At 36.4% G+C, this 17,452-nt stretch overlaps 1 protein-coding gene across 4 annotated transcripts in view; it reads right to left on the bottom strand.

Annotated features, from left to right (window-relative positions):
- Positions 1-17,452, bottom strand: part of Nrg3 (neuregulin 3) — a 1,062,638-nt gene that overhangs the window by 36,227 nt on the left and 1,008,959 nt on the right. For all 4 annotated transcript variants that reach the window (XM_058581037.1, XM_046450261.2, XM_058581038.1 and 1 more), the window contains exons 5-6: positions 8,590-8,692; positions 3,366-3,492 (exon numbers count right to left, since the gene is read on the bottom strand). In XM_058581037.1, coding sequence (XP_058437020.1) covers positions 3,366-3,492; positions 8,590-8,692 — 230 coding nt within the window. The remainder of the gene's footprint in view (positions 1-3,365; positions 3,493-8,589; positions 8,693-17,452) is intronic.

Below are 17,452 nucleotides of genomic sequence, written 5' to 3'. Positions count from 1 at the left end.
TTCCTGGTCTTCAACTGCAGAGCATTAAAGAAAAGCAAATGTTCTTAAAATATTTGGTTCCTTTTTAATAGACTTAATATCTATTCTCCATCACTATTTTGTCTCAAAACTTACAGCATGGAAAATTGCAGTCAAATTGATATTTGCTTCCTGGAATAAAATTGTGAGCAAAGGGTATCAGCATGTAATTCACCAAAGAGGAAATTTGACTAGAAATATGTGGACGGAGATTATGCTTCACTCTCAAATAAAGAAATGCAAATTTCAAAGAATGCCATCCTACTATTAAATTAGCAAAGGAAATGTTGATAGAGATATAACAAAACCAGCAGTGACCCACATTGCCTTCTAGCACTGAAACTGACATGCTTTTGGGAAAGAAACTTATCACAATCTGGTCTTGTTAAGGAGACCTGCTCAGGTAGCCCTTGAGCCTATGCTGGCAATATGCAGAATGCAATGTCTCTGTGTACATATCTCTTCAATGCACCTTGCTCTCATTTTGTTGGCATATTTAAATGCCTTCTCCTCATACATATTTTCTTCCTGGAGTCCCAATTCCTGCTTAGCAATTCATCCTGATAATTTCTTGGGATGATCTTAGATGATCAAAACACTTCTGTCTCTGAGACTTAGAGGGGAATGAAACCCCAAAATATGCATCTTTGAAATAAGGATTATTTTGGGTTAAGGTCATAGAGACCCAGAATAGGTAGTAAAAGCTCTCCAAATAGGCTTTTTTTTTTGGGGGGGGGGGGGGGTAAAGGAAATTTCCTTTACCAAAAAAGAAGAAAAAATCATTTAAGCCTTCATATGAATGCTTAATTACAACTCTTACATTCCATATTTTTCCTGGTCACCGTTCCATAACTTGCTTCCCCAACCTGGAAGTTGGAAATACCTCTTTTCCTTTAGCCTAAGCTGGTATGTAAGCCTAAATTACAAATACCCCTTTGAGTTACCCATTTCTGGGTATTCTATGTTACACTCCTAATACCCATGTTAACACACCTCTGCTTTTCTCTTATTAATCTGCCTTTGGCTATAGGGTTCAGCAGAGAACCTAGAAGAATAGAAATTAAAAAAAATGGGTTTTTTCCCCCTATCCTCTTCTTAGGCAACAAAGGTATGAATACAAAAAGACACCATCCTCACCCTTGAGCCCTGAGGACATAATCTAGTTGAGACCCTTCCTGTTTTGTGTGTCCATACATAACATAGGGCCCTGTGGGCTGAAGAGGAAATAAAATCATATTCACCCAACATCTCCTAAGTGTTGGAAACCTGCAGATAATCACTTCCTTCTTGTAATTCCAATGAAATGAGGGCAGAGGAGAGGATGCAAGTGAAGATTGTAGCATTGGTGAAAAGAGCCTGGATGTCTACCGGGATGGGGATGGATGAGAGGGATTGTGAAGTGTTCACTCCTGGACCATTAATGAAATCATCCCAAATGAGTTTGCGGCAATCATGCAGGAGACAAAAGATGCTATCAGCGCTTATTAGATAAAAAAGAAGGGTCACAACCAAACTGTTAAATACATGGCTATGGACAAAGACTCTTCTTGACCTGGCTTGCTTCAATCAGGCCTCACCTTTACGCTATAAAAACTGCATCCCCTCAACACAAGTGCTTTCATACCCCTATTTCTCCACCCCACACTAAAAGACCTGAACAAATACTAACTTAGTTTCCAACAGCTCAAGGCTGCATCCCTAGAATGACCATAGCCTCCCCTCTTCAAGTGCCTGCTAAAAAACAAAGCAACATCAAACGCAAGGCCCACACCTGAAGATAATGCTGAGTTCCTATCTAAAACACTTACAGGAAGCTTTATGGTTATGAATGTCTCTTGCACCTCAGGAAGTATCTTTCACAAGCACCTACAAAACATTCCTTTGAAATATCCACATCAGGGTCTTCCTGGGAGCATGGTATCCTGATTTCAGTAATTTCCGGCCAGAAGACACCACTGCCCAACTGCAGGGACACACTGACCCACCTTGAGCACTTTGTCTCTTCCCTAGCTCTAAGCCCTCACTTGTCCCCCTTTCTGCTCTCATTCTCCCTTTAAAAGGCCAAGTCACCTTGTATATACGGAATATGTGCACAATGGGCCCCCTTCCCCATCACTGTGGTACATTACTGATTAAAATCCATCCCTATTGCTGTCCCATGTGTCCAGACTTGTTTATCTTTGACGGGACTAGTTGCTAAGGAACTGAACCCCTCCATCACTGTGGCTGTTTAAGGTGCTTGGATTATACTCATTAGAAATCATTAGCAAAAGTGTTCTCTGAAAAGAACAAGCCCTGCCTATTCCCACAAATAAAAGTTTAACAAAACTTTGCCAGCAAGCAATTCTGATTTATGAATCCCACATTAAACCATCTAAGTACATCTGTTAGGCACATCATAATGGTGACTTTTTGGGTAATGATTTCTTAGAATCACAAGTGATGTATGAATTCCCAGCAATTTAAGCGTTTGAAGGGGCCTGAATGTGTCCTGAGTGATTGCCTATTATACTCAAATCCTAGTTTTATAGTATGGCCTTTGTTCCTTTGTTTCATGCCTCATAATCTGGAATCACAATCTTATGTGTGAGCAAAGCATTGCTACCCATAGGAGGAACATTTCAGCATGTATTAGATAGTCTCTTTCATTTGTGTGTTTTGCAATATATCTTAGAAGAGATTAAAACTACCTTTCAAAAGTGTGTAGGAAAAGAGTTTGCCTTTAAGTTTTGGTGTCTATACATCCTGGTGTTAGAAGAATTGACTCTAGGACTGAGTCTCACATTTCTCATTCCTCTGACCCCCTTAACTTGGAGCTGCTTGAACATAGTATGCATTTGTTGAGTCCCATGGCTTTATTCTTTTTTAATTTCTTTCCCTCTTAGTTCTTTAACTATCTGATGAACCTTTAATGCCTTTTGAAATCCTGCTAGAGTCTGACCTTGTTGAGGGATAGCTCCAGTTCTGCCTCCTCTAGGTCCTCCCTCCAGCCTTGCTGTAGCATCCACCATAGCTGTGCAAATTCTTACATAGTTCTGGTGGTGGTTCTAGTTCCTGCATGGCACCAAACATTATTTCTGGCATAAAGTAACAATTCAGTTGTTTGATGGGACAAGCTTTTTATGCTACTAGAGATTAATTTATATTACAGATAAAAATCAAGAGCTAACTTCTATTTCTTTCTTCTGATACGTGCAATGCATATATACATACCTACGTGCATGCAAATGAAAGATGATTTAAGTAAACTATAAAGTACTGAAAAAAAGTGAGTATAATTATAGGTTCCCTCTGGACGGGGATGCTGAGGTGGGCTGTAGGAAGAGACATGCAGACACATCACTTACATTTTGCAACTGGACGTGGCTTTTCACCAAGCTCTCTGATTTTGCCATTGTGCTGGATGCTTTAAGACTGTAGTTTTTACCATTTTGTGACTCCTTCAGCTGCTCTTGGATTTGTTTAGCTTGTTTCCTGCAGGTATAAATAGGTGTTATCAGAATTTGCATACGTTTATGGAATCTTAAATTTTGATGTTCATTCATTCCCCATGTCTTTGACATTTGCCAAAGCTAGATGAGCTCAGTTAACAAAGATAGCCCTTCTCTTGTTTTCAACTCCACCAAGAAATACTTCCAATTTAGAGCAAACCTGGTATTATGCATTATGATCCTGAGATTCATAAGCAATGGTGCTTAGGAACGTGATGTGTTGTCCTGGCCTCCATAAATGCAAGAGTTTCCTAATCCTCAGTGCTCACTTTTAAATAATTGGAAATGCTATGGATAAGTGACTAAAGGAAAAATATGAGGCTTGACTTTGGAGGCCACATATTTTTGCTAAGATATATGTCTAGCCTATATGCATGGCTTGCATACAAAAGTGTGTATATTTTCTGTTTTGTACATTTATTATTACCTACAGCCTAAATAATAGTTAATTTTTAAGGAAATAACTAATGATTTCATAGTACTGTGTCACACATCATTTTAACTACTTTACAGGTACCAGTTAATTAATTTTCCACAATAATTCTATGTGATGAGACGATAACACTATCTCCATTTAACAGATGGGTAAACAAAGGCACAAAGAAGTTAAATCATTTGCCCAGGGTCACAGAGAGTAGGTGGTAGAGCACAGCCTTCAACCAAACCACCATCAAGAGATTTACATATCCTCAGCTTCTAAGCAGGGATGCTGAGATTGCTGTAGGTTTTTGGGCTCAGAAATAAAGTGATCCTGCATGTACATGTGGAGGGACTATTGTTTGGTTCATTCGGTATCTATTCCAGAGGAGTGGAACAAACTCTTGCCTGATCAGCTGCAATCTTCCAGAAGGTTCATAGCAATTATCTATTAGTGTCAGACTCAGTACCCATGAAAACAACTTTGCCTCTCCCCTGAGTTCTCTGTCAAGGAGACTGGTTGGAAGACAAATCTTACCATGAATGTCTCCATTCTGCTACTACAGGGACTGGGATCTGAACCTGAGCTCTTATCCACCAGCTTGCCACCCTAATAATTCTCTAAATGTCTCTGAGCTTCCCTTTCTTCATGTGCAACTGGAGTTCATAAGAACTACCTTTTCTTCCATGTATATGGTGGCAGCATTTTCAATGTGCAGTTAGCTTAGTATTGGGGGCAGATGCTGTGGAGGAATGAGAACATTGCCCAGAGATAAAATATTGTACTAATTGAATCTCTCACAAGTAAGTCACTGATATTTTCTAAAGAATTTGGAGGTTATGAGCATCATTTACCCTTTTGAATTTACACTGCCAATGTGTTGGTAGCTGTTTGTTTACATTTTTATCTTTACAATTATTTGGGGGGCTTTTATCTCCAACACTCCTGGTTGCTTTAATCCAGGTGTAATAATCTTGTGAGCCCTACACTGATGTGTCATCAGAGGTGGGTTATCTCAGAACAGGGCATGTGACCCAGAAAGGCAGCTCATGGTCTGAGGTCAAACAGCATATCAGAGCGTCCTTATGATGCAAAATCTCTTACTGAATAGGTGATAAGCTATAGGAAGAGGCATGTTGCTACTGGTAATACCTTTCCTAATTTTTCCTATTGTTTCCCCAGTTTTGATTACCATCCATTTCAGGTTTTGCTGTCAGGAACCTTTTCTCTCCTACCCCAAATTTAAGTTAGTAATTTCCAAATTCTACTAAAAACTCCTATAGCTGATTTCATCCTTCTTACCTAAGTAAGCTGAAGAGAAAACCATTAAGAATTGATAGTTTCCATCTGAACCATATTGGCCATACTTAAACTAATTAATATTTGCATTAAATACATATGGGCTCACTAGATGTAATGAGAATTCTTTCTACTCTTTTGGCATTGTGGCATTTGATTAATTCCATCAGAAAAATCCTCCAAATCCAAGAAGACATGCTTCATTTCTAGCTCATCATGTTAGCTACCTTCAAAGTTTCAGACATGTTGCTGTAATATTTCTTTTGATGGCGCTGTGCTATGCCACATAATGAGGACAAGAGTGGCAAAATCTGAGTGATAATGCAAGGTATAGCATAAACAACTCTGAGAATGAGCTTTGTGGTAAGTCCCAACTCTCACTGGCCAGGATGCTACATCCCAGTTTACCAATGGACTTATTTGGGTACCAGTGATAGGACACTGAATACTGGAATACTTGTGGGCCATAACCTGGAGTCAAAAGAAAGTATCACATGTAAATAACCATATTTTATGCATGAAAGCAAGGGCTGATCAAGTCAGTGGGTGCCTATTCTGTTTTACCAAAACATTCCGAAATGTAAACACAAATCCAAGAATTCACAAAAGACGCTTTTGCCAGGGTTTTACAAAAATCAATATTGTTTTCAGTAGTGTGTACTAAGTGGTTGGGGTAGGGCAAGGCATTTCTGTCAAAAATAAAGGAAGACTATTCCAGAAATTATAAGAGAAGGAAATATAAACTCTAGGTCTCTAATGAGAAATGGCATTCCAGTTGGAAAGGCATCACTATTATCATTATATTTTTTCAAAAAACGTGTCCTGGGTGAGCAGAGAGAAGGGAAATATTCCAATGAGTACTCATCCCCCTGCTTGGTCCTCTGAGATTCCCATGAAGAACCTGGCATTGAATGGTGTTTCCAACAAATTCCCTGAACCCTCGCTGAGCCCAAGGAACAGATGATGGTCTCAGAGCCTACTGGAGGCCCAGAGAGTGAGACTGACAGCCCTAAAGACAGAAGTTCTTTAGTTATCCAGCTGTTCTCCATTCTTGTGATTACCATAATCAGTCTTTTACTTAAATGTGGTACAACTACAAATTATACTCTAAAAATAAGTGATTAACTGCTTCTTCATAGTAATTTGCTTATTGTTAAATACACTATTTCTTGCTCATCTGCAGTTCTTACTAGGAGACCCTTCTAACATTCTGCTGGGTGTGATTATCCTTCACATCCTCTGGTGTATGCTCTTAACTTTGTAGCAACATAGTCTTTAAGTCTTGGAGTGGAAAACTATAGGTGTTAAAAATACCGAGCCGTTGTGGAGTATTTAATCTTTCAAACACTGTGCTGTGACCTGTATAGCATTATCCCATTCAGTCTTTAATGTGATTCTGTAAGGTAGATGTTGTTTTGGTACATATTTCACCTAAAAGGAAACTGAGGCTAAGAAACTCCCACTGTGGCTGATTGGTGTAAAATCCTGACCACTACAGCCTTGTGACCTCCCTAAAGTGCTAGAGGCTCCACCAGAGTGGGAAATCCTAAGTTGCTCTGAAGAGTTTCATCATTTGGAGGACTTTATGAGCCAATATAGCACAGTAATTTAAAATAGGTTTTGTCAATTACACTTGCTGAGATTCAGAGCCCTGTATCTGCAGTTTTCTACCTTGCTGATTTGAAAAGTTGATATTTCAAAATAAATTTTCATATTATCTGCAATATTGGATTTGAAATATCTCCCAAAAGCTTACGGAGTAAAGTGTTGTCTCCTAACTGATGCTATTAAGAGAGGTGGGGCCTTGTGGAAGGTCTTATGGTCATTGATGCAATGCCCTCAGAGAGGAGAGTGGGACTCCACTCCTTCCTCTTTTTCTCTTTTCCAACGTTCAGCTATAAGAGAAACAGACCTCCTCTGCCACATGTTCCTACCATGATGTATTGCCTCAGGACCAAAAGCAGTGATGGGTAATTTAATCATGGATTGTAATCTACAAAACTGTGAGCCAAAATAATTGTTTCCTCTTCATAAGGTAATTCTATCAGGTATTTTGTTATAGTAATGAAAAGCTGACTAATACTGTATTTTCCAGTAAATCCACCACTCAGATTGTTTTGACAACTGGGATATAAAGTGTGAAAAGCTCAGTGTGCCTGACAAAGAGTTCTAACTTTCCAGTTCGGGAAGTTATAATTGTCATAGCCATCATATTTCTTTGGCACATCTTGGCTAATAAAATATAGTGTTCTGGATGAGGCCATGGAATAAGGAAAAAGATAGTAGGTAAACAAATAAAAACCTACAGATATCTGAAAGTATGGACTTTCTATCAATATTATTCCATAAATTATGACAGATGAACCATATATTAATAATAGAGGAAACTGGGTCTAGGCTGTATAGGAATTCTGTGTACTATTTTTATAGCAATCCTGAAATAATTTTAAAATAATCTTTACTGAGTTTGTCATTTATTTTTAAGGGGTAAAATATTTTGTTTTTAATTAACATACACAACATGCAGACAGGTATTATATATTTTATCTGGAAACTGATTCATTTTTAGAAGAGCAAATGGTTAGAAAAATATAGTTCCTATGAAAAGCAATTTCATGTTGGCTTAGATTCCAGACAAGCTGTAGGAGTAAAATCTGAGCCAACTTTTTAAGGCTCAAGAATTGAAAAGGCTAATGTTTTTATCTGCATTTCTTATTTAGGGAAATGATGTAATCTGAACTTAAAATAACTATCAGAGTTAATTTGGAAAAAAAATACATACACAAACACTTTTGTGTGTATATGGATGTATTTTATTCTCCTTTATTAGTCAAAAGTAAGTACCTTCATTTGCCAAAGGTCAAGTTTCTTGGCAAATGAACTTCAGGGCAAATTCAACATATGTATGTCAACTGGTGAGCTAATACATTTTTTTAGGATTCTTCATATTTGCCTAAAACCTTTATGAGTATCAGGTAAAAATAGCAGGAGAGATTTTTTTTTTTCTGTAGTTTCTTTCAGGAAAGGCTAGGTAATGGTTGATAATGTTTAGTGTCACAGCAGTAACTCCCCTGTTTCAAAGTCAGTACTTTAGTGACAGGCAGACACTAAGCCTTTAATGCAGGCAGGTAATCAACTAGTACAAATGATTGCTATGTGCAAAGATAACACCCACTCCCCATACAGACATACACACCCAGTTCACATGCTCCCTGCAGTCTACTAAGAGGTCTGAGTCATTTGCAGATGGTTAATGAACCCATTTGCACAGGATCCCTCTGCTTGGAGCAGAGACTGAGAACATAAAGAAAGATAAAAGGTTATTTCTCAGAGCACTTTAACACTTGAGAGAAATGGTCTTACTTGCTTTTGAAGTAGAATGCTGCACAGAACATGCCCACGATGACAATTCCAAAGATGATACATGAAATTGACAGCACCTGCCTTTGATAAACTTCTTCACTCTCTGTGAATGTGAAAAACAGAATTAGAATGGATGCTAGCAGGGCACAGCAGCTACAATCTCCATCTTTGTCCTCCCAAACTGGTAAGATACTTTGAAAGCCAACGTTTTTGTTCCTGTCATGAATAGGAAAAAACATGAAGAAGTTATTTTGATTCAATTTCTTTGCCAAGTTCTATAGGATAAATGGTTGCTATTTTTTTCTTTTCCTGCATCTACATGGCTAAATCATAACTCATACATCGATATCAGAATTATAAATTTCATTATCAAAAGACATTCCATGGCTTTAGGACATATGATTTTGAAACTGTGGTAGGGTCCATAATAATGAGCTGGAAAAATAAATATATATCCATCTGAACTTTCCTGTGCCCCTGTTGGCTTCCAAGATGCTGATGTCCCTGGATGGTTTTCTGAGTCTGATTGGTTCTTGGCTGTCTGCCTCCCATTCATCTTTCTGTTACTATGATTGACATCACTCAGGAAATAGAATTTCCATATGCAAGCAAGTAGTATATCATGCCCTCTGTGACCTCATCAATACCAGTGTTCTAGCACAATACAACTCAGCCTCTGTTACCTAGGTTGTAGCTTGTCATCACACAAAAAATGAAAATTTAAAAACAAAACATTTTACTTTGCAGCCACAATTATTTTATACTCCCAGATTCATATCAAAATTATATCTAGTGAAATAGTTCTTCCATCTCACCAAGAGTTTTGGGTCCATGTAGACCCCAGCACTATTCAAACATCAGATACATCCTTCCTTCCATGCTCACATTGTCTGTACATGTCATAAGAAAAATGAAGCCAGTATAGAAGAGATACTCCACCTTTCTAACACAAAATTAACTGCATCTGTACCCATTTCTCTCTCTGAACATAAAATACTAGTTCTCCTTGAATTATTCAAGCTCTCAACTTTGAAGACTGAATTCTCAGAATATGGACCATCTATGTCAGAATCACAGAGGGAGATTTGTATTTTGTTACTAACAAAAACTATGGCATTCATCTTTGACCTTGTAATATGGAAATCATTTAAGTGAACATTTTAGGTGTTTCTCCTTCATATTAAAGTTATTCAGGTACAGCACATGCCTTATTTTTAGGAAAGGGATATATTCAAATTATGATGTCATCATTGTGATGCAAAAATTCTTAACAAAAATTTAGGAAATAAAATACAGCAAGATATCAAAAAGTTTAGTCCTTCACAACTAACTAGAGTTTATTTAAAGAATACAAGTTGTTTCCGTATTTTAAAATTATTATTTTTTTACCATTTAATAGGTTAAAATTTATTAGTATGGAAGTTTATGAAAAACTTTAATAAAAATCTTATTTCTGATTTAAGCTCAAATACTAGACATAGAAGGCACTCAGCATGATAAAGAAGAGCTTTTAAAATATACATAATTGTGAAAACTGAACATTCTGTTCCTAAGAGCAGGGACAAAGAATAGTACACCCTTGAAAAGAAGTTGGAAGGGTGGATAGAGTTAGTCAAAGCAATAAGAAAAGTAGAATTAAATCATTTCGATTGGGAAAGTTTGATGATCCTGTTGTTTGTAAAGACCTTTTTTTTCATCTATGCAGATGGAATCTACAGAAGTGTTAGGAAGCTAACTGATTACAAGGTTTCAGGATTAAAACATTAAAGTCATATCTGTTTAATAGTGACAAGTTAGAAATTGAAACAAAACTATCACACTAGAATTCAAACTTAAAATACATAGTGATAAATTTGATAAAAACATACACAAGTCCTATTAGCTAAAAGATTTGAAATATTACTCAGGGAATTAAAAAAAAAAACAACCCTAAACAGTCATGTTAATGGACTAAAAGACTCAATTCATCACCTTGGAGAAAAGTGATGTCTTGAGTACAATCCTATTAAAAATCTCAGAAGGCATTTTGTCATTGTCATTCAAATTGTCCAGCTGATTCTAAATATTATATAGAAATAAAGAATTATGGTGGTTAAAACAGCTTTTCTGAAATCAAGAGAACAAAGTTATAGTACTTTAGTCCAAGAATTACGATAAAGCTATGTAATCAAAGCAATACGATATTGTCGTAATTCTAGACAAAACAGACGAGAGTCCAGAAATTATTCAAACATACATAGATTATTTTCTGCGACTTTTGACAAAAGTCATTTTTTATAGTGAAAGGATATTTTTAAAATGTTACATTATAATAGTAGAGCTATAGTCACAAAAATGGACATTAACCCTAATCTCACACAAATATAAACTCAATGAAAAACAAACCTAAATTTTAACGATGAAATCAGAACTATAGGAGGGACTCTTAGTAATTTGGATTCAGAAATAATTTCTTACCTAAAACACAAAAGACAAAGTATGATATGTTTATAAATGAATGGTGTGGACTTCAACATCATTTACATTTGTTCTTCAAAGATTTCATTAACATGCAGGGCACAGTCTGAGAAAAATATTTGCAAAATACTTTGCCAACAATAGAGCTGTATCTATAAAAATCTCTTACTACTCAATAAGATGATGATGATAAGCAACCCAGTTTAAAAGCGAGAAAAAATTTTCAGTATTTAACATGTTTTTATGTCCTTTGGACCAAATATGGCAAAAGCTGTGGGGAATAATAAATAAGACAAACCTCTCTAAATGCACAGCACTTACCTACATAAGGACACAATTGCAATATTATAGGAAAAGGATGAAAGTAACTTCAGGTCAGAAGACAAAAAATGAGAAGATCTGAATAGACATTTTCCCAAAGATATAGGGATAGCAAATAAGTACCTAAAATGAAACCCAAAGTAGTAATTATGGAGTTTCAAATTAAATCATATTGTTATAGATGAAATCACTACTAAAACAGCTAATATAAAAGGCTCATCACAGTGTTGACAAGGATATGGAACAATGAGCACTCTAGAGCATTCCTGTACTTTTGATGGAAATGTAAAATGATGTACCAATTTAAAAAATAGCTCCTCAGAAAATTACACACCTACCTTATGATTTAGTCACTGCATTCCTAGGTATTTAATGTTAATAATTTCATAATTATTAATGTTTTAGTTCATTATTATATTAATAAGCATAATTACACATCCAAATATTCATAATAACTTTAATAGCCAAAAATTGGAAATAAGCCAAGTTCCTATTAACAGAGTAGTGAATTAACAAATTGTAGTATATCCATACAATGGAAAATAGCTAAGCAATAAAAAGAAACATTGATATAAGCAACAATATAGATGAAGCTCAGAATTATTATGATGAATGAAATAAATCAGGAAAAACAAGCCCATGTTGGATAAATCCAATTACACAAAATTTTAGAAAGTGGTAACTACTCTATGAACAAAGTATGAATGTGATATCTGGGGTCAGGTGTGGGGAAGAGATAACAGTGACATGAGGAAGTTTTGCAGACTCACACTTACGGTTCACTGTCTTAATTACAGTGTTCATCTCATAGGTTAATGGTTATGCCAGATTGTACCAAATGACACAAGCAATGTGAACTTTTTAATAAATTAAAATCATGTATATATACATATACACATATTTATTCATGAATGTGTATTCTATTTTTTTCAAGACTGGTATTGGCTCCTTATTAGACTGACAATACTATCCCAAACCTTTTACACTATCTAAAAAGACTTCAGTATGATACCACCTACCTTTTTTTTCCTGACATGTCTAATATTTTAACTCCTTTCAGTCATGATACATGCAGTTTTATTTTTCCTTCTGGAATATTATTCTCTTCTAAGTGCCACTACTCCTTTGACCCCACATTAAATGTCATTAGCCCCTAAATTAGTGCACTATATAGTAAGCTCCACTGGTTCAGGGGACTGCATTTTTCACTGATTAATTAATTGGCTCACCACTGTTTTCCCAGCACCTTGTACCAAAGTCACATCACTGGCATGCTAAAACTTGTTACCCGAGTAAATCAGATATTTAACATCCTCACAGGGATTCTCAGATTAAAGTAGGGTGAGAGTTGATGTAACTCAAGCTAAATGTTTAAGAGTTAGAATCGTTGCCTTTACCACCAAGTCCTCCAAGGCTGCACACAAAACCTCTTTTCTGAATTGAGCACCTGCCACTGACTCCACCCATTTTAAAATCCAGCCCAGGTTCCTCCTTTGGGGATCCTTTCCATCCAACCTTGGCCTTTTCACTGTGACTCTATGCTCCCAAAGTCCTCTTCACAGGACAAAGCTCCATTAAAAAAAATGGTGAAATCATTTGTCTGCAGGCTTCAGTAGATACTGGAGCATGATATACCGAAAGCAGTTATTCTCACTGTTCATGTTCATCTTGGATGGGCATACTGCTCTCAACATCCTGCATGCCCGCACTGATGTGCTTGGAAGTTTTGTTTTGGCCTTGTTTTATTTAGTGCTGATTCCAATCCACAGCTAACAAAAAACAAGTTGTAGGTTGACTCATGGACACAGAATTCCCCACACCAGGACTTTCAGTGGTTCTTCCAAGATGTACCCAGAAGCTTCCAGAGTCAGTAGAAAAGAGCCAATTATTTGTGATGTTCCTCTACCAGCAAACTGGACTGCAGAAAGTCATTGGGAATTAGGCAAATGGGTACCAGACCTAGAAAACCTGGATCAAAATCTACATGTACACAGCTCAAATTCCAGGACCTGTTTTCTTTCTCTGAAACCTGGTACTATAGCCTCTCTTTAAATAAGATTGCACATTTTCTAGTACTTTATCCTGTTGAAATGTATTGCAAGCTAGTGTTTTAGAAATGTTCTCTCAGGTTTACTTTATGTTTTCTGATATTCCAGCCTGAATAAATACTCAGAAATGTGGATAATGCCTTATTTCTATTAGGCTTTATTTCCATGTTCAGTGTAAGAAAAGAGGCAATCATGGGGCCACAGCAATAATGAGTGAATATTTTAAATTTGGAAAGGTTCACAGAGGGTTACAAAATATATCATCAAGTCCTTGTTTGAACACTCTGCCATCTTAAAAGAAAATCCTCCTTTCTACCCCATGTGTATAAGCTCATTAAATTTTCCAATTGAACTTGGAATCAAATAAATAGCTATGCCAATTCCCAAGCCGTCCATTTTATTTAATTGTTGTGAGTTGATGACTACAGTGGAAGAATCATGAATTGCATGTGACAACCTTCCCTACCCTGTTTCTACCACTAAAAAGGATTTTGAAGATGACAATAATATCTATTAAAATGAGAACAAAAATAAGACTGTTCCCACTAAAATGAATAATTGATTTCCATGTAAAATCTATGTGGTATGTTTCTGCTTATTTGAAGCTAGTAAAAAGCAGCCTGGGGAAATGCAAAAAAAAAATCAATTCTGAGTTTAAATCAAGAGTGAAATTAAAAGCACAAAGACTGCAAGTGAATTTACAGACCCAGGTGTAGCTAAGGTGATGGACTAATGCATTTGATTCATGGAGTGTTACCCAAGAACTCCAAGGCAACGAAGGGCCAGGAGGCTGGCAGTATTGTATTTCACTTCTGGCCTATTTTTTAAAATTATCTTAGAATACTGGGGTTTGAACCCAGGGCCTTGCATAAGCATGGCAAATGCTCTACCCTATCCCTTTTTATTTTGTGACAGGGTCTTTTTAAGTTTCCTAGGATGGCCTCAAACTTGTGATCCTCCCAACTTAACCTCCCAAATAGCTGGGATTAAAGCTGAGCACTACAGAGCCCTTTGAACACTTTTCATATGAATGAGCACAGTATACTCCTTTATTTTATGACCTCAATTTCCTCATCTGATTAAAGCAATGGTAATGTGTGTGTGTGTGTGTGTGTGTATATATATATATAATGAATTATCTAAAATAAATGGTTTACTATCTGCTATATATACACTTTAAGAAAACAAAATCTGTCCCCCTGAAACCTGTAGTATTTGGCTTATAAAACACACTCGCTAACTGTATGATGGATGAAATCTTGCATAGGAATCCACCTGTCCTTTTAAACATTTTATTGTAGTAATGATTTCTTAAGGTAGCACCATAGATTTACTATAATTTTCTGGGCTCTGGGTCCAAGAACAGCTTAACAGTAAGAGAAAATGGCTAGTGAGCTTGTTCATGAGCAAGTGAAAAGTCTGTGAATTGGAATCCCATAACAGAAAACTTAAGGGATCTAGAATCAGGGAGATCTAAATTTAAATTTGAGTTTCACTTCTGGCCAATTTTGTCCAGTCATTTAACTTCTTTGTACTTTAATTTCTCACTTATCAAATAGGAATGCTAGTACCCTTGTTTAAGGACCTCTGGTATTTCCCATCATAGCATTACACTGATTAACCTGTAGAAACTGTTCAATAAATACTTTTTCCTTAATAAACTTATAGAATATAGGAGGAAACACATTCAAAGTATATCTCAAAGACAAAGCTTCATATTTTTAGCCTTTTTGATAATATCCAACACCACCAAACAGAAAAATTTAGTGAAAGATAAAGCTTAAGTTAAAAGTAAGAAAAATAACCACAAAAGTGAAACTTTTGGGAAATATTTCAAGTCTACTTGTGACAATAGGCATTGGTTAATCATAGAGTAGACAAACTCTTTCCTATAGGAACCCCCCCCCCCACCAACCTGGTCTAGGGATGCCCTCTGACCTCAGGAAGGAGGCATTTTCTCTTTATCCAATCTCCAAAGATAAAGTCTTTATTTTTTCTCTAAACAAAAGTATACAGAAGATATTAAATGATCAAATTACTCTTACTGTCCTTCCTTTTAAGAGAAATTGATTATTCTTTTAAAATATATATACTTTTAGTGCCAACTGTATGCAGACACTAGGTTTGATGCTAGGAATAAATAGAATAAATAGGCATAGACGTTCCTGGATGAGCTTAGTTATTGTCTAGAGTACACAGCCCTTAATTAAGTCAACACAATAGTAAATATGAAAAACTGACTATAGAACATGTTAGAAGGAGGAAGTATAAAGTGCTTTAGAGGCACATCATATGGGGCATCCACCTCTTCACAAAGTCCAGAGATAGAAAATATAAGAGTCAATTAGACAAAAGTTTTAGGATATTGAGAGTTGTCCAAAGAAGGAAATAACTTGTACAAAAGCCCTGAGGTAAACTAGAAAGTGGTATGCATGTTCAGGAATCTGGAGCACAAGCAGATTAGCAGAACAACAAAGGGATAATGAGGGACATAGTTTACCATGAATATGTCATCCTAACAGGAGAAAGGTACCAAAGGGCTGGAGAGAAGTACGCTTTGGTAACACTCATGTCTTTTTCCCGTAATGTGGGGGAATGATTAGGTAGGATAAAGTGAATCTAGGAGAAAGGCTATTAATGTCAGCTCAGGTGAGGAATGATGGGTGTTTTAACAGTAGTCACAGTTGTGCAGACAGAAATAAACAGAGGTAAACCTTAGGGTGAAAACACTCAAAGGACTTCATGGTGATGCTCCTAAGGGAGGATGTCAAACTCAGAATGAGACTTATTGAATTTAACCATATAAAATATCCAAGGAGAGATGTCTAGCAGACATTTGTATATGTAGAACCATGCTAAGAAGAGGATGTCACGTGTAAAAGTACAGTGTAAGCTACTCTCCCCAGTGCTGCCTTATCCTCCACCACTTCAGCCTGGGTTTAGGATCTATAATTTCAGCCTTACTCCAGGAACTGGCAAATACCTTACTTGCAATCTGAGTCTAGGATTGCCTTCATTATAGGAAGATGGGCTCTTTCATACCTAAGGCAGAGTAACCATTAAATATTAGACTGAACTATACATATCTGGCATTTGGTGGAGTGACAGGGGCAATAAGTTAATGAATATTAGCAATTAGATTTGGTTCTAATATGTGTTACTATTCTAGGGGATGTTAACATTTTTTGCATTCTGTATTTACAAACCCAGATGTGGTCATTTTTGAGGGCAAGATCAATCTTCAGTTAAATAAAAATCAGAAAAGTGTTTCCTCTGAGTCTCCCAGCCCTTCCATGGAGTATTTCCTTTGCTATTATACAAAGCACTTTCTCCCCTTTGTTTGCATTAATATATTTCACTTTATAATGGATCAAATGAGAGAAGGTAACATTATGGAGAAATTTCAAAAAACAACATTAGTACAATTCTTTTGGCAGGTGGCCTGGCTTGGGACTCTCCTTTTCCCTCAGGCCACCCTATCAAGGGGGCCTTGTGGTTGGCTGTTGAGTACACCTGGGTTTAAACAGTGGCAATTACCATTTTTTCCCTGAATCATTTTCCTCCCAAATAAAATGGAGAAAGTACTACATACCTCACATATTTGTTTAGGCATTAAATAGGTGAGCACAAAGTGTATAGACTAATATGCAGCATATAAATGTGAAAAAAAAAAAAAAGAAAACAACAACCACCTGTCATTTTGTGCATCATTTATATGTTTATTTATTTATTTATTTATTTATTTTTTTAATTTTTTATTGTGGGTTGTTCAAAACATTACAAATTTCTTGACATATCATATTCCACACTTTGATTCTAGTGGGTTATGAACTCCCACCTTCACCCCATACACAGATTGCAGATTCACATCAGTTACACATCCATTGATTTACAAATTGCCATACTAGTGTCTGTTGTGCTCCGCTGCCTTTCCCATCATCCAACCTAGTATTTAAGTGAAAACAAAACAAACCTTTTAGATTACTGCACTCCCTTATGCAAAACCAGCCTTAGCCAGAGGCATTCGTTGACTTGCT

Source organism: Marmota monax, unplaced genomic scaffold (genome assembly GCF_021218885.2).
Source record: "Marmota monax isolate L192 unplaced genomic scaffold, Marmota_monax_Labrador192_F-V1.1 WCK01_AAM20220418_F8-fsc00004, whole genome shotgun sequence".
In the NCBI taxonomy this organism is placed as follows: Eukaryota; Metazoa; Chordata; class Mammalia; order Rodentia; family Sciuridae; genus Marmota; species Marmota monax.
Note: the sequence above shows the minus strand (reverse complement) of the source record. Positions and strands in the feature narration are given on the sequence as shown.